Below are 18,944 nucleotides of genomic sequence, written 5' to 3'. Positions count from 1 at the left end.
CAGAATGGGGTCATGAATTCTGCAGCAAACTGATTTTAAGGATATTGATCTGTAATTATGTGAATCTGATCTTTTAATTTTCCTGTATACAGGAGTCATCAGCACTTTTTTCCAGTCACTTTGGACTTTGCACTAGATCAGAGATTTGCAATGTATGCAAGCTAAGTAAGTGCCCAGTGCCGCAGAGTACTCTGTGTTAAACCGAATTGGGATTCCATCTGGACGTGGCAACTACTTTGGTTTCAACACTTTCAGTTGCTTCTGTATCCCACAGATGCCTGTTTCCACGTTCTTCCTGCAGGAGTCTATACGACTGTCAAACGATGGTGTGTTTGTACGATGCTCATGCGTGGATGATTCCTTAAACGTGAAATTTAAAACTTCAGATTTTGTTTTTCTATCTTCTATTGCCAACGCATACCCGTTGATGAGTGATTGGAGAGAAACTTTAGACCCCCTGAGTGATATTATGTATGACCAGAATTTTCTTGGGTTCTGGGCAAAATCTCTCACTATGGTATGAAGGTGGATTTCTTGTATGCTTCTTGCATAGATCTTCTTACAGACGCATGAATTTCTACCAACTTCTGCCTGTCGACATTTACATGTTCTTTTTTGAACTGAGAGTGCAAGTTTCTGTGTTTCCTCAGCATTTTCTGAATTTTATCATTAAACCATGGGGGTCTTTTTCATCCTTAATCCACTTACTTGGCATGTTGTCTGCAGACTGCACTTTGCAATCAGTTTAAATTTCACCCCTAACTCCACTATATCCGTCATATGGAATTAAATGATGTCCATTCATTGTATAAGTGCGATGCAAAAAACTACTTATCTGCTTTTTCTAGCATAAATATTCTCCCAGTCTTCTTGATGGATTTATTAACTTTAGTAACCATTGTCGCTACGATGACATAATAATCACTAATCCCTGTCTGTATACTAACACTGTCGATAAGATCAGGCCTCTTTGTAGCTACAAGGTATAAAATATATCCATTGCGTTTGGGTTGTCTACCTAAATTTTCAAGGCAGTTTTTCCGAAAACATATTCAAAAGTACTTCATAAGAGGGTCCAGATCATGTGCAGTGAATCCATAGACTTCCGATGAATCCATGGGCTTCCCAGTCTACACTCAGTAGATTAAAATCACCTTCAACTAGTACTGCATGATCTGGATATTTCTGCACTATTGAGCATAGACTTTCCTTTAATGATTCTATGACTGTAGCAGCAGAATCAGATGACAAATAAGAACATCCGATAATTAACTTTAGCTCAGCTATGCTGGCTACTCATGTTCAGATAACTTCACTGCCAGTCTCAGTTTCGTCTTTGATAGACAAAATATTTTTGTTGACAGCAATAAACACTCCCCCTCCTATTGCACTTAATCCGTCTTTTCCAATTATTGTTCCATGTCTTTAGAGGCTTTGTGCTTCAGGTTTCAGCTAGCTATTGATTCCGAGAATGATTTGAGTGTGACAACTTTCCTGGAAGGCAGTAAGTTCAGGAAATTTGTTATGAATATTTTGCCAGTTAAGTTACAATTTTGTCAGTCCAAGTGTGTCTACTTTGTATGCGATCTGATTTCGCTCTGTGTGTATCATTTGGCAAGTGTTCATCAAGTGTTCACTCCACAAGTACTCCACTACCTGAGTACTCGCTTTCGTTGTGTAGTGCATGCGTGACCTGTTGAGTGGTATCCTACAACTCTCCACTTCATAACACAGGTCCAGAAATCTGCAACTATAACTGTCACGGCATTGAAGGAATCTCTCTTTGACACCCACCACTTAACGCTCCGCTGCAGACTTGAAAGGACTCCAATGGGCTCTGGGTACGAAGCTGCTAATTCTGAGTTCTGCTTGCACCCTGCAAGCGAGGCCTGCAGTCTTCACCACTTCCACCAGCTACCCATAGGGACTGAGGATTTCCTCAGAACCCAAATGACAGGTTTCATTTTGGTGTCTACAGGAGCAACGACTTGTGATCTATGGCTCACTGCATCCTTGATAGGCACAGGTAGGGCCACCTCCATATCTCTGATGAGGCCCTACGGAGGCACCAAGTGCACATTGGAATTCTTTCCAGCCCTGGACCCTGTTTCCCTAAGGGGTTCCATAACGCACCTAACTTTGGAGCTCCTGATAACTACTAAACTCCTCTGCCCATGTGCCTGCTTGTACCCTGTTGAAGGAGCAGCCACCTCTCCATGCAGAGTGAATGGGTGAGATCAGACAGCCAGCCTCCATATTGACTCTCCAGTTTGAGCTACGCGATGGTGTAACAAACTGCAACTCACCCTGCAGTGAGTGCTGAACCTCCACATCAGGTACGATGGAAGGGGCCTCAACAGTGCCACATGCAACACACTGGTTTCTCTGCTTACCCCGTACTATGAGGCAGCAACTTGCAGATGGCTGACTGTGACCATCTTCAGCTGTTTGCAAACTGTGCGCAGCTCCTCCTGTGTTTGCCTACACCATGCATACACCTTATCTATCCTACTACTACTGCTGCTGCTGCTGCTGCTGCTGCTGATACTACTACTACTACTACTACTACTACTACTACTACTGCAATAATACTTTTCTTCTTCACAAAAGGAGGATTAGTAGAGTAAACTGAAAGTTCGATGACTGGGGCTAAGCTATGTATGTACCTAGTAAATGGTGTACTTTGTTAGTACCACACCTATCTTACTCTAAACTGTGTACAGACCCAGTAAAATTCTGCGTGAGTGGCTTACATATGTGGTAATTGGGACAAATGTCAAACATAAATCAAAGAGAAAAGATTGGGTGCTTATCCGCATAGTGTAACATGTATGCACAAATTTAGATGAAACACAAGTGGACTACGTACAAAAGTGAATATATTAATGTGCAGTGATGATGTCTGTATAGGGATAAAGGGCGGCCATAGGGCTCATCTCTCTTGCCATTGAGGGTGATGTAAAGGGACACATTGTCTGATGAGATGTGTAAACATATTGACATTTATCATAAATAAGTTATTATAATAATAATAATTAATTTGGCATGAGAGGATTATGGAAAGAAAATAGTGGTCATGCAATGAAGAATATAATATCATCCATGACTCTAGTTTTAGTGAGGGAGCCTTAAGAATTAATATCTGAGGTACATGAGAAATCCTAAGTTTAATGAAACAAACACAAAATAATGACAACCAACACGGAAGTTCCATTTGACATGCAAACATTTAAAAATCCATAAATGGAATTGACTGTGCTAGAACTATGTGAATGCACACCCCAAAGTTATGATACAGATATAGGTACAAATTAGGATAAGGTAGACATGGGCAGTCAAACAAATGTGTGTAATGTCTAATCATTAAATTACATATTTGGTTTTAAGTTAAGAGATGGATACAATGAAACCGATGATACACAAGTGAAACTTTGGCGATTCAATAATAATAAGAACAATTCAGTATTGATTAATTAGAAAGATATTATAATACAGAGTGGACCTGTTGTACCTCCTTAAAGATCACATAGAATCACTGATGTATGATTGTGATGAACATGAGTGTTCTCTAACAATTCAAGTAAGACTAAAGTGCGTCAAAAATGTCAGAGTGGAACAACTGCAAAACATCTGCGGCGGCTGGGCAAAAGGGTAGGTGGTGCTATGTGTGAATGCGAGTGCTGCCTGTCAGCAAGTCTGGGAGGCCTTTGGCCCAAGTGTAGACTGCCTGTGGTGTCCTGTGATGCAAGGACGGAATTCTCCAGCACGCGGCCAGGAAATGGGTCACTGGCCTACGGCAAGCCTGTGGGAACGCCAGGAGATGGGGGGAGCTGTACAGCAGTTCTGTGACATGGGCTGGCTGCCCCCATGAACCGCATTCCCAACGAAAGGATTGATTTCTGTGCATAAGAAGTCTACCACAGCTCCGCGTCAGCATTAAAAACTGATGGCCATTACAAGATGTGAGAGGTGCGTAACAGTGGGACTGACTGTATTAACATAAAAATACATTAAAGAACCTGACTATGCACTCCTATATCCAATACAACTTGGATATTAATGATGCAACCCAGTTGTGCCAGTGCATGTTTTCCTTGATGTGATGCAGAAGTCATAAGAACTGAACTGTTACCGCAGGAGGCAATTCCTGTTGAAAGTAAACACATCAGATTAGGAAATTCACACAAGCTGTTAAGGTAACACAAATATTCAATCGGCCAGTTATAAGAAACTACCTTTGTGTGCCGGCCAGTGTGGCCACGTGGTTCTAGACGCTTCATTCTGGAACCGCGCGACCGCTATGGTCGCAGGTTCGAATCCTGCCTCGGGCATGGATGTGTGTGATGTCCTTAGGTTAGTTAGGTTTTAGTAGTTCTAAGTTCTAGGGGATTGATGACCTCAGATGTTAAGTCTCATAGTGCTCAGAGCCATTTGAACCATTTTTGTACCTTTGTGCTGAGTGACACTGTGAGAAAAAAAATCTATTCAAAAATATCAAAACATGAACAAATCTCAATACCTTGTTTTTGTATCAGAAGATTTCAGATTGCATATTTAAAAGCAGGGTCACCAATTATGGGAAGCAACCTCAGAGTTTCCTTTGCTACCATGAGGTGATATGCAAATGAACTGTTTACTGAACTCGGGATTCTATTATAAATTCCCCAAATGCGATTATTATGCACTTAATGACATCTGAATATGCAATATATGCCTATGTTGAACAATTGTATTTGATGAGGTCATTGCCTCTTAGAAAGTAGTGATGCATGTAAATTATTAACATCAGGTTAACCCCACCAACATTTTTGACTGGGTTGTAGCATAGGGTTGGTGTGTCAATATACACTGAAGAGCCAAAGAAACTTGTACACATGCCTAATATTCTGTAGGGCCCCAGTGAGCACACACAAGTTCCTGAACAAAACGTGACATGGAATTGACTAATGTCCGAAGTAGAGCTGGAGGGAACTGACACCATGAAACCTGTAGTGTTGTTCATTAATCCGTAAGAGTACGTTGGGGTGGAGGTCTCTTCTGAACAGCACGTTGCAAGGCAACTCAGATATGCTCAGTAATGTTCATGTCTGGGGAGTTTGGTGGCCAGCGGTAGCATTTAAACTCAGAAGTGTGTTCCTGGAGCCACTCTGCAGCAATTCTGGACCTGTGGAGTGTTACATTGTCCTTCTGGAATTGCCCAAGTCCTTTGGAATGCACAATGGACATGAATGGATGCAGGTGATCAGACAGGATGCTTACATATGTGTCACGTGTCAGAGTCATATCTAGATGTATCAGGGATCCCATATCACTCCAGCTGTACATGCCTCACACCATTACAGAACCTCCACCAGCTTGAACAGTCCCCTGCTGACATGCAGGATCCATGGATAGGTGACGTTGTCTCCATAACCGTACACGTCCGTCCGCTCAATACAATTTGAAATGAGACTTGTCCGACCAGGCAACATGTTTACAGTCACCAACAGTACAATGTCAGTGTAGACAGGCCCAGGCGAGGCGTAAAGCTTTGTGCCATGCAGTCATCAAAGGTACACGAGTGAGCCTTTGGCTCCAAAAGCCCATATTGATGATGGTTTGTTGAATTGTTTGCATGCTGACACTTGTTGATGACCCAGCATTGAAATCTGCAGCAGTTTGCGGAAGGGTTGCACTTTTGTCACATTGAATGATTCTCTTCAGCCATCGTTGGTCCCATTCTTACAGGATCTTTTTCTGGCCGCAGCAGTGTCAGAGATTTGAGGTTTTACTGGATTCCTGACATTCATGGTACACTCGTGGAATGATTGTATGGGAAAATCCCCACTTCATTGCTACCTTGGAGATATCGTGTCCCATCGCTCATTTTCTGACTATAATACTATGTTCAAACTCGCTTGAATCCCGATAACCTGCCATTGTAGCAGTAGTAACCGATCTAACAACTGCACCAGACATTTCTTGTTTTATGTAGGCGTTGCTGACAGCAGTGCTGTATTCTGCCTGTTCACATATCTCTGTATTTGAATACACATGCCAATAACAGTTTCTTGGGTGCTTCAATGTATGTAGTCTGAAAGATTGAGAAAGATAATCAGATTTATTGCATTTGAGATATAGACATAATCATAAATTGCATTAGTGATGTGATGCCTCTTGAATATGAACAGATTATCATCTTAATAAAGAGAGAGAGGAGAATAACATAAATATACAACTATATAACCTAGCAATGCGGATTGGCACTTCCCCTTAACTGAATGAGAGCATAAGATTCTAGATCACATACTTTCCATCAGTATCTAATCACAAAAATAATGCGAGAATGTGCTGCAATGCTCAGTGGGTCAACAGCCACCCGATTAACTTCTGTAAACTGCAAGGCTGATAGTGCTACAGCCGGAGTTGCGTATATTACCTATTCTGCTCTTCTGCTTTATGACAGGGTCCCCAGGCGGCTGTTCTCATTATGTTGTTATGCCAATCAGGTGTGATGTTGCTGCAGCCACAGTGACACATGTATATGACACAATTCTGTGAAATTATCTGGAGTTTCGGATAAGGTATGCAACTACTCCGCAATTACTCCGTATCGCATGGTGCAGAGTACTGCACCCTTATCGGACCGACGCCGATATGGTAGTGTCATTTCTACCAAAATCTAGTGTGTCTTGTGGCTCTGTTGCTGTGGCTGTCCAGTCACAACTTTTTAACAAATTTTGCACCAATGAGTGCTAGTCCCAAACACTGCGTGTGTCAAATCGACCTGGCCAGTTGCGGTCACTAGTTGGAGTTGCCACTTGTCTGAAAAACTTTCAGGTGCGACCTTGGCACCAGCGTCTAAATGGACACATTCCATTCCTCTGCCCCACACTCAAAAAATACAGAGTCGGGGGATTTGTGGAGGTACATTCCTTGCTGGCAATGTTGTCCGCGATGCTTTTGTGAACTCAGGGTGACACGACTGAGGGGAAACAGCATCTCCCTGCATTATTCAGTTTGGGGAGACATTCTGCTTGCCTTGCAGTGTGCTGCCGGAAATGCCCCCTGCCTGTCGACTGCGTCAAAGCCTTGCCGCTGGAGACTAGCCTGGTGGGGCCAGCACCTCCTGTGGTGCTGCAGGTTTTAAAATTCGACCTTTGGGCTAACACGCTGCTGGCTTCACACCACCAGCTCCCTGAGTAAAATCCCACATGAAACTCTGTCCACAAAAATTATGTGCACTTAATGCAATGTAGTGTATTCTCATTTCTCATCCATTAGCCACATTTGTTGGTATGGAGTGATGAACTGCAAATTTGTTCACACCAGTGCTGCTACTTGTCATTACTGAGCTAATTAATTATTCAAAAATGCAAAGTGGAAATTGATGTGAGCCTTGCATTCCCAGTGCATGGCCCATATATGTTACCACCTTGCAAATTCTTTATTGGAGTCAACATTTTAATACTTTGCCACAACCTTTTTCCTTAATCTTTATTTCAAACAGCAAAATTATATCTTCAGATGAGTTAATTTCACACTGTTGGAGCTGTGGGGATTTACGCCAAAATACCTGTGAGGATTTGACCCATTTTCCCATTTTCTGTGGAATGCGCTGTGTTTATTACGTGGACAAACAGGAATTATTATTTTTTTGTGAAAGTCAATCTTAAATGCAGTAATGTCAGTGAGTTATTTGTTGATTCTTCCTTTCAAAAGCATACACTGTACACTGTTCAAGTAAAACATCAGGGAAGGTACATGTAAGTAGTAAAAAACAGACTTACTCTTTTCTCATATCTGGAGTGAACTACCGAGACAAACTTTTATGGAACAAAAAGTTACAACAAACCTGCCGCTTGGTAGTCAATTCTTGAATCAATGGCAGGCAATTCAAAAACTTGATGCAGGTATTTACCCCACCTGGAGCTTACCACCATCTACCCTATGCCCAATCCAGTGATGCAGAACTTCATTGTTAAGGTAACAATGAATATCATTGCTCCAATGGGGGGGGGGGGGGGGGGGTTGTAATTCTTGGAATTAGCAATAATATCAGTTGTAGCAACAACCACAACTGAAATTTTCAAGGTAAGAGGTTCCTGTGGCAGTCTTCTTACAGAAGAAAAATGACCCCATGATGATGTTCAGTGGCCCATACTCTCATATTGCAATGACTAACCCTTCCAGATAAATGGAAGGTTGCTTTATTGCTGAACATCAGCTTCGAGTTGAAATGTTCATCCTCAAGTGCTTGAAGGTGATGACTATAATCTTCTGGTTTTAATATTTGTATGAGCTCACATTTTATGGTTTAAAATGTAACCACCATCGCAAAGTCTTCTGCAGAGTTTGCTGTGGTATTCCAAGTTTGTGGCTTATGTGGACTGTTCATTTTTTGTGACTGCTACAGATTTACCCTCACCACGGTTCATCTGCCACACTTCGTTGATCGGAACTTTTCTGTTTACGGAGACAACTAGTGTTCCTAAATTGCCAATCTGTCTACATGGTGGCTCTTTTCCATAATTCCTTTTAAATGCATTTTGCACTGTTGTAACAGATAAACATCTCACATATTTTAACATGCAAGAAGTCTTTTCTATCTTTGTCACATTTTGTCAAGGCACTGCACACGTAAGGCCAACTGGTAGGCAGAGTGTTAAATCTGTGAGTTAATGGTGTTCTATTCATGCATCAGTCATATTCGTACATGTAATACTTTGGAAAATATATAGCTTTAAAAACAAGTTACTCTTTCATTATAGCCTTATATTAAGAAAGCCATTCCATTGAACTATAAGCAAATAAAAGTAGCACAAACATTCTTCACTGAAATTTACAGACTTTTAAAAGTTGTCCAAAACTAAAGCTCATATAATGTTGGAATTCTGAACAAAATTCTCAGGAGTTGTTATAACTTAATGTCGTGTCATATCCTATGAGATATACGTAATGTATCACTCGCGCAAGGAATTGTTCCAAGCAGATTAAAATACATCATTGTTCAACATCATTATACGAAAGGTAACAGAAAAAATCCAAATAACTGTCCAGTTTCATTACAGATATCTTTTTATAATATATTTGATACATTAATGTACTCAAGAGTAAAATCACATGTAAGTAGAAACAATGTTTTGTACTTAGCTCATTATGATTTGGATTTCATAAAGGTCTCTTGACTGAGAACTCACTTTATACATTTGCTTACCAAATACTGTGAGCCTTAAATATCACCAATAGTAATTTTTTGTGATCTGTCAAAGGCATTTGATTGTGTAGACAATAACAGACTTTTAGAAAACTTTTAGGAAAAAAGATGTTTTCTGGGATTAATGATGTTACAAACAACATTTTTTAATCAGAATTAATGGAAAGAATTGAGAACCGGATATTGATTTATTTTGAAAGGAGAGAAAATTTTGTATAACATTTTGTTGATATGCTTGTTGTGTCAAGTTGAAATAAAAAAAATCATCTGCATCATGAACAGTTGACTGTCATACTACTGCTGCAGTGGTCTCATATGGAAATAATTAGCCTGTGATTGGTTGACCTATGTCATCGTGATGTTATGCTGCCAGTGATTGTGTCATCAATGTTTTTCAAAGAAGTAATAAGTGTTTTTTTGCAAATAGCCTCTCCCATAGTTTAGAAAAAAAGCATTGTAAATTCAGTTCTGTCCAACAAATAGAATAATAGCAACAATTAATGTAGCACATGAATGATGATGTGTACATATTGATGAAAACTTGGAAATTGGAAGTGTTTATATCGGAGAGGTTGGTAGAGTTTTTTGCCAAACCAGGTCATTTTGGAAGACCATAGTGTTCACAACATACTTTTCATGAAGCTGTAGAAGAAAGTGCAGCACTCGGTTACCAAGAATGTCGAAATAAACCTACTGGTTCATGTTTACAGTAACCTGAATGGGTAACCGAAATTCACGAGACAGAAAACACACCTAAAATATCACTGAACCACCTCTGGGGTGAACTAACACTCCATACATTGCAGGTTGAATGTGCCATTGGGCTGTTGATGCACTCAGTGACTTGCATCATTTGAAAAGAGAGAAAACTGTGAGTCGTTGGACCACATTACGAATGTTCAGTCATTTACCATATAGTTTCTACTGAGTGAGGTGGCGCACTAGTTAGCACACTGGATCAAATTCAGGAGAACGCTGGTGCAAACCTGCACCTGGCCATCCTGATTTAGGTTTTCCGTGACTTCCCTAAATTACTTAAGGCAAATGCCAGGATGGTTCCTTTGAAAGGACACAGCTGATTTCCTTCTCCATCCTTCCCTAATCTGGGCTTGTGTTCTGTCTCTAATGATCTCATTGTTGATGGGCATTAAACACTAATCTCCTCCTCCTGTTTGTGTAGTTTCTGTGTTATTTTACCTGCTGAAGATGTGCATGTTTAAGGACTACTATCAATAGTGACTTTTTTCGAGGTACCCAGCTTCAAATGTCTGTTTTAGTCAGTTCCATTGCAGTGTTTGCACTGGAACTGATCGAGACAGGCCAGAATTTACTAACACCTGCAATTCCTGTTGAGTTTGAAACCAGTTATTGACATAGTGTAACACTGGCTCCTGTCCCCCTGTTGCTTAAGAGCTTATGACCATTGCTCTTAATGTGATGTTACATAGCTGCAAGTAGTATACTGTTCCTTGTAGACAGCAGCATACAACAATAAAGTGGGCAACTTCATTCACTGTGTGTGGTCATGTGCACTTCCAAATGAAATACTTCACTGTCATTACTTCCATCAGTGGAGGAGGATTGCATGACCACCTGGTACCAGTTCTACACTATCTGCAGCATGCCAAAGTGACCATTGTGCTCTTTTAAGGGGTGACAAAACTACAATACTGGAGCAGATATTGTACTCAGTGTTTAAGCTGTCAGTGTCTCAGAAAGAAGTTTGGTATATAGCCACAAAAATTATTGATCATTTCCTCAATAACATAAAAATGTCACAAGTTTAAGAGAAAATTGCATGTCTATTCTGAAGTTGTTTCTTCAGTATAACCCATTGGTGATTAGTGTTCTCTATGTAGCCAGCATACAGCCGTACACACAAACACATCATATATACAAATTCTGTAAACTGACTTGTTTCACATTGATTTGATAGGAGTCTTATAAACGATCTACATGACAAGTAATCAACCTACACACCAGTTTTAGATACTGAACAGGCAGGAAGATGGGCAGCAAAGAGGGAAGTCAAGTACAAAAGAAGGCAGGAATAATAACTGAAGAGCGCTTAAAATCAGTAAAAGGAACATACTGTTATTAGGATAGTAACCCAAGCCAATATGGAAAGTAACTATGGTTTTGAGACATTAGACAACAGAGAATGAGATTTGTGTGGAGGAAAGGGGGGGGGGGGGGGGGGGAAGAGCCATAGTTCATTGTGATCATGTCTTCAGTATGGATGAATGGGTAGAGTAAGAAACGGGGGGCTCAAGAATAATACTCCTCTTATTATTATTAATGACCATAGGAAAATTATATGTTAAAAAAAAGAAGTTGGTATCTCTAGTGATTTTGGAGACACTTGCCAAGCACTTGTGATTCTATATATATTATGTTTCCGTCATAAAACAGCAAGAATTGCCAGTGCAAATGATTGTTTTTCCATTCCTACTCGTCCCAGTACACAGTAAAGTGTTTTCCCACTTATTATGATCATTTCTTTATTTATTTATTTTTTTTTTTAAAGAAAGAGCTATGTTTGAATGATACTATAAAGTGTGTGGTGACTATCTTGCATTGCATTTACAATTGTATTTGTTTTTCAAACCGAATGGAATTCTGAAATACAGTGTCTTTCTCTTACAGATACATTGGAGAGATCATTACAGACTGTGAAGCTGATAACAGAGATGATGATACTTACCTCTTTGATTTGGATAATAGGGTGAGACATATTGTGTGATTCAGTTTCTAACTATACTTCTTTTGGGTGATTATAGTTGGGACAACAATTAACAAAACACTTGAAATAGGGATGAATTTCCATATGTCGATCAGTAGCTGAGTAGTATGTAAGGAGTGAGTACCTGATTCTTGGTCTGTAAGTGCACACATGTATATTACGTACTTGTTTCTGATAGTAATGTTACAATTAAATGCAATCAAGAATTTTATAAAAGACTAAGGAAAAATGCAGTTTTCCCTGTTCTATCTAACTACCTCATACGACAGCTTTTTGAGATACTCATTTACTTGTTTCTGTAACTGTTCTTAAATTCCCTTCTAAGTAATTGAGTAATGCATTGGTATGGTATTTTACTTTGTGTTCCATTGCATTCGTACACTGATTTGCATAATTAGCAGAAGTTAAACAACAGCAATAACTCAAAAATATAAATCAGTTGTCATGAACATTGATGTTTTTACCACTGTACTGCTACACAGAACTGCCAAATTCAAATCAGCAACACAAGTTACTTACAACCTGTCACCAGAGGTTAATATGAAAACCACATAAAATTGCATAGAATAATATCACTTGCCTAGTATGTATATTCAAAACTTAATTATGCGTCTCTGTGTGTCCATCTTTTTAGAGATGGTTGCAGGACTCAGCTGTTCGACACAGGATGTCAAATTACACGACCTTCAGTGTCTGGTTTCAAAATTTATTTTATTTGCCTACCACTTTCAGCATTTTACTATGCCATCTTCAGGCCCCTGACCGATGTGTAGGAAGATCAAAATTGGGCCAGCAATACTGGTATTACTAGATTTTTGGTATAGAGATCACTACAACCACCATCTGCCTGGTTGGTTTTCTGAATAATGCTGGAAAGTCAGGAATAGATCCCTTTCAGTTCAACAAAAAGTTCCAAACACAGAGTGAAGGCTTCAAATTGTTTCTTCTGTCATTTCTGGTTAAAGAAATATGTAATCACTCATTGTTGCCTTTTAAAACTGTATCAATGATAATTATATGATTTGTTCATCCATCGACCAAAAATATATGTGTGCTTCAGTTGATGGCCAGAGATGGTGCCCTACTGTGTTCCATTTTGAGTGCTGTAATGTCATAAAAAAAAGTCTTTTGTGAATTTTTGTACAAAGTAATACTTAACTGCTACAGCATTAAGGCAGTAAAATCTGTAGCAGTATGCTGCCCCCCCTTTCTCGCCTCTCAGCTCTTTTGTGGGTACATGTGTGACAAGTATGGGCTTGAAGCAATTGCAGCATTTCTCTCTCACTCTTTCCCATGCTGTAAAGCCCCACTCCCCCAACTGGCTATCTCTTCTCAGATTCCTAATGTTTGATCACACATGCATGCTCACTGTGTGGACAACTAATCCTTCCAAAAAGTCAGTGCTAGAGCCAATCATATGTGATGGGTTGTGCTTGACTATAGCCCTGTGACAACGTAGGTCTTGCGTGGTGATTGTGCGAGTTGTTATCTCCCCATGTAAGTCAAAAAGTTGGTAGTTGTTCTGTTGCGGCACTAGGGCTCTGACCTAAACAAGGAACCAAACAATTTACTCAATATTTGCTTTTCCTAGGACAGATGGTGATTCTTTTAGAACAGTGAAACTGTGGTTTTTGACACTGGAGAATATCAAAGATAAGTTGTGGAAATAGCCAACATGGAAAAAATGCATTACATATCTCTAATGATTAAACCACTAACAACCAGATCTCAAGCACTCTGAGCCAGTACCCCTTGAGGAGATATTCCTGTCACTTCTCCTTTGCACAAAAGCATTAATGTGATCCAAGACACTATCTTTCACTGAGATCTAGCCTTCCAGTTTGACAAAAAAGTCAGAGCAAACCTCGACGATTCAGAGGAAAACCAGGTTGATACATGTTCTTTCATATCTACATTTAAAACACACATCGTAATGAAAAATTAAAGTTGTGCATTATAGATGTGCTATCATCAGATATTTTTGATGTTTACATTATGGTAATATATCATCTCACTGTAGGAACTGCCACAGAACTCCACATGACAACCACCCATGCCAACAGCCTCTGCAGTGCACAATATGACCTGACCATCATTCTCCCCAAACACAAATTTACCTGATTTTTAAAACAAAATAGGAAATATGGGAATATGAAACAATTAACCACCTGTAATACCTTAAAGATTGAAAAAAAGTATAAATATCTTCTTTCGGTTGATATGATAATGAAATCTGCTTAGGCAACAGCTAGCACATCCACCTGTTTCAAGTCATTAACTACCTACACATGAATAAGCCATTATAGAGGGAGAGGTTACACCTGGCTTGAACACACCCATATTGTGCCAGCAGATAAATTTCTGCTGCAGCAGCCTGAGACACTTTTCTTCACTAGCATTGCTTGGGTGGGGGCCATCTGGGACAGTATCCTCCACAATTAAATAAGTCACTTGGTAAAAAGGGGTATGGGTATCAGACCATAGAACAGTTTGGTTATCTGTAAATGTAGACTGTTCTGGAATGCACTGCTGATGAAATCTTCATGAGCTTCCATCAATGTGGCTATGTTGAAATCCTGTGATGATTCAATGATTGTCACTCTCAAAATCTTCTGGTGAAGTGTTGAGATTATGTGTACATCCCACCTGAGTGGCAGAGTTTTAACACAGCCTCCTAGATGGAAGCCTGAGAAGATTTCATCAGTTTTGTTATCTTAGTTCCTGGATATGCAACCCAAGAAACACTCACAAGAATTAAAATCTTCCAAAGAAATAAAGAAAGAGAAAGGAAAAAGTGTAAACCAAAGCACATTAGAGGAGACCGTTTGACTCTGAATCTTCCCTATAAGTATGGATATTATGTTTGTCCTTCAGAAGCTCAGGAATGAACAGCAACTTAACCTAACTGCTTTTCATCTTTGTCAGTCCAACTCCTCTTGTAATCATTGTAGAATGGAACATTGATAATCATTACTACCATCTGGCTGAACTCAAGCAGTTGTCCCCCTTCTCCACCACACATGTAGCACTGCAAGAATCACAGTTACACAGCCCGAAACTAACATGTTTTTAGTCATGTTCGAACTATCTGGAGAGTGCTTCGGGAGTCTGTGCACATTAGTACAATCATCTGCTTTCTGCAAGCAGGTACTTCAAGCTGTAACTGTTAGAACTGTCTGCCTTGGTACAAGTTACACACATCCTGTCCAGAGCTGAAAGATCTAGTACATCAATCAGCCCCCTCCTTCCCTCCCCCACCCACCCTTATTTATCCTGCTGGGTGATTTCAACACCTACATACATACATACATACATACATACATATGTACATTACATACATTCATTAATCCTTGTTCCATAGATCATGAATACGACATTTCGTAATGGTGTGGAATGTGTCACTTTAATATAAGTTACCCAAAGTGAGAGTGCAACTAGTGGAGGATAGTTAGTCCAGTGGCTTTTCCTTCATTTTTCCTTTGATGAATATAGGAACCTCCATGCATTTTAGAACATCAGCATATGGATCTACTCAAAAGTAACTTATTTATGGTGTGAGCTGTTAAAGGATTAACTCTGGAATCACTTATTTCTTGATTCAGTGGCATACTGACTTAATTTTCTTTCTCTGCTTAACCTACAGTTATTTTTTTCATAATATCCAGAATATTTTGATAATGTGATCCCATTAAGTAGCATGATAAAGGAAATGTTTAATATGCTACAAAATATTAATGGACGTGGGCGTATCATTTTCATTGGACACTGATCTTGATGGGTATAAAATCTCAATGTGTGTGTGTGTGTGTGTGTGTGTGTGTGTGTGTGTGTGTGTGTGTGTGTGTGTGTGTTCCACTGTTTGATAAAGTGCAAAATATTCCCCCATCACAAATTCTTCCAGCATAACCAATTTCAATAATAGTAAATAATCCATCAGCCTAGCAACATGCCATTAATATAACAGGGTGGTATGATTTGTAATTGAGGTATGTTGAATGACTGTTTGCCAGTTTCTCAGATTTGACTTGTTTGTGTGTGTAACAAAAAGCTGCTCAGGTGTAATCCTGCAAGCTCACAACATCTTTCCTGATTAGATTTGATAGGATGCACTTCTTGTACTCAGATTCACAGAGAGGAATCCTCAAGAAGTAGAACACATCATGATGCACTTCTTGTACTCAGATTCACAGAGAGGAATCCTCAAGAAGTAGAACACATCATATAACAAGAATACATGTTGCTTCAATGGATCCTAAGTGGAATGGTCCTCATTCATGTGGAATAAATAAAAATCTGAAACATGTTTTCATTTAAGAAGTGATACCAATCGTGTCACAAAACATGTAAATGTACAATAAACTGAGGTGCATATGATGCTACTTTGGGTATTGTAGCCATGCATCATCCGATAGAAAACAAGTTTTTGACACTCACTCACTCACTCACATTGGTCACATTACTGAACTGAAGACATAAAGAAGTCGGATTTTACATAATACTCACATTATTTAATATTATACATAATATATACATCAGTTGGTTCTGCTAAGAAATTCATCAAAGTAGTCAAAGAATGGTTCCAATGGCTCTGAGCACTATGGGACTTAACTTCTGAGGTCATCAGTCCCCTAGAACGTAGAACTAATTAAACCTAACTAACCTAACGACATCACACACATCCATGCCCGAGGCAGGATCCGAACCTGCGACCGTAGCGGTCGCGCGGTTCCAGACTCTAGCGCCTAGAACTGCTCTGCCACCCCGGCCGGCTACCGATTCCAAACTGTTGGCTTGAAAGAGAGATACATTCATTAAGAAATAAATATAATGAAAAGCAGTAGTTAATATACTCAGCCTTGAACAGGCCTCTGCAGGACATTCTTGTTTCCACATCACAAGTGATTTGTGTTGCACTCTTTTGGATTTGGAAAACTTTAGCTTGGTTGTTATCCCTAAAAATGATCCTGTATTACATTAAAAAATGAAAGTAAGTGAAGTATCTTAGCTCTTTTTATTTTTATATCAGTAATGTCTACAAATAAAGATTTGTTTAGGTGCTTCAGCAGTTATATTGTATGTTCCTCACAGTTGATTTTATTATGAAATTGTATACCAAGAATTTAACACTCTCAACCTCTTCTAACTACTTATCATATTTTAGAAATATACTGGGAGGAAATCTCTTCACAGTTCTGAACTGTATAGTACATTTGTGTGCAGAACTGCAATGATATCCAGTTGGTAACCAGTCAGCAATTTAGAGGACCTACTTGTTTTGTACCACTTGAATAGTCTCATGTGTGGATGGCCTTAGTGTCACACATGGCAGCTCCTCTTTGCAGTTTTAATTTTGTACCTGTGATACAGTGGTTCGTCCACAATGTTCTTTGCGACAGCGTCTATATGCCAACCATTTTATCAATACAATATTCAAAATCCAGTGATACCTATGAAAAGCCATTTGGGATGCAGGCTCTTGTAGCCTACATCATAATATCCCAAGAAAAAGATATTGACAAGATATTACAAGAAACAACAAGTATGATTACCCATGCAGCACATAATGCAATACCCTATTCATCCGCACCATCTCTATGCAACTATCTCCTACAGAGCTCTCAAAAAAATACTTGAAGACCTCATAAATAGATAAGGAGCATTACAATGGTGAGAGGTACGTCCTGGTCTATCATCTTGTCATTGGGCTGTCATCTTGTCATTTTTGCTGATCTTGTTTTTGACTTTGTGGAGCTAAACAGTTGTATGGAAGTGCATACAAACCAAACCACTGTCAGATTCTGTAGCCACATTGTTCATCTTCTGCCTACCAATCTTTTCCGTGCAACTTATCTTCCTGTCATGAGTCTGAGAACATTGTACCTTTCTCCTCTCACGATGTTGTCAAAATATTCTTGCTCCCTGCTTTTGATTGTGTTCTTCGAATACTTATTCTTCTTGATTCACCTTAGAAGTTCTTTATAGGTAATTCTGTGAGTCCAGGATATTTTTTAACACTCGTTGATATAGCCACATTTGGAATTCCTCAGTCTTCTTCATTGTTACCTTATTAAGAGTCCATGCCTCCATTCCGTATGAGACTACTTGAATTGTATAACATTTAATCATTTGGAGTCTTAGTTGCAAATTTAAATTCTGCTACTAATCTAATTTTGTACAAATGATCAGTCACAAGCTTGTACATTGAAGATCCAGAGAAACTGGTACATCTGCCTACTATTGTGTAGGGTCTCTGCGAGCACCCAGAAGTGCACCAACACAACACAGCATGGACTCGACTAATTTTCGAAGTAGTGCTGGAGGGAATCGACACCATGAACCCTGCAATGCTGTCCATAAATCCGTAAGAGTATGAGGGGAGGAGATCTCTTCTGGACAGCAAGTTGCAAGGCATCTCAGATATCTAGAATGAGATTTTTCACTCTGCAGTGGATTTTGCACTGATACGAAACTTCCTGGCAGATCTAAACTGCGTGCTGGGACGAGACTCTAACTCGGGACCTTTGCCTTTTGTGGGCAAGTGCTCCACCGACTGAGCTATCCAAGTCTCAGTCCGGGACAGTTTTAATCTGCCAGGAAGTTTCATATCAGCACACACTCCACCGCAGAGTGAAGATCTCATTTTGGAAACATCCCCCAGGCTGTGGCTAAGCCGTGTCTCCACAATATCCTTTCTTCCAGGAGTGTTAGTTCTGCAATGTTTACAGAAGAGCTTCTGTCAAGTTTAGAAGGTAGGAGATGAGTTACTGGCAGAATTGAAGCTGTGAGGATGGGTCGTGAGTCGTGCTAGGGTAGCTCAATTGGTAGAGCATTTGCCCACTAAAGGCAAAGGTCCCGAGTTCGAGTCTCGGCCTGACACACAGTTTTAATCTGCCATCAAGTTTCATATCGGTGCACACTCTGCTGCAGAGTGAAAATCTCATTCTGGAAACATCCACCAGGGTGTGGCTAAGCCATGTCTCCACAATATCCTTTCTTTCAGGAGTG

The 18,944-nt window shown here is 39.7% G+C and overlaps 1 protein-coding gene across 5 annotated transcripts in view; it reads left to right on the top strand.

Moving 5' to 3' along the window:
- LOC124555813 (histone-lysine N-methyltransferase EHMT2) overlaps window positions 1–18,944 on the top strand; it is a 280,266-nt gene that overhangs the window by 210,198 nt on the left and 51,124 nt on the right. For all 5 annotated transcript variants that reach the window (XR_006968595.1, XR_006968596.1, XM_047129879.1 and 2 more), the window contains one exon: window positions 11,843–11,921. Coding sequence is in view for 3 of the 5 variants with exons in the window: in XM_047129879.1 (XP_046985835.1) it covers window positions 11,843–11,921 (79 nt within the window). In the remaining 2 variants the exon portion in view is untranslated. The remainder of the gene's footprint in view (window positions 1–11,842; window positions 11,922–18,944) is intronic.

Source organism: Schistocerca americana, chromosome X, assembly GCF_021461395.2.
Source record: "Schistocerca americana isolate TAMUIC-IGC-003095 chromosome X, iqSchAmer2.1, whole genome shotgun sequence".
Taxonomy (NCBI): domain Eukaryota; kingdom Metazoa; phylum Arthropoda; class Insecta; order Orthoptera; family Acrididae; genus Schistocerca; species Schistocerca americana.
Note: the sequence above shows the minus strand (reverse complement) of the source record. Positions and strands in the feature narration are given on the sequence as shown.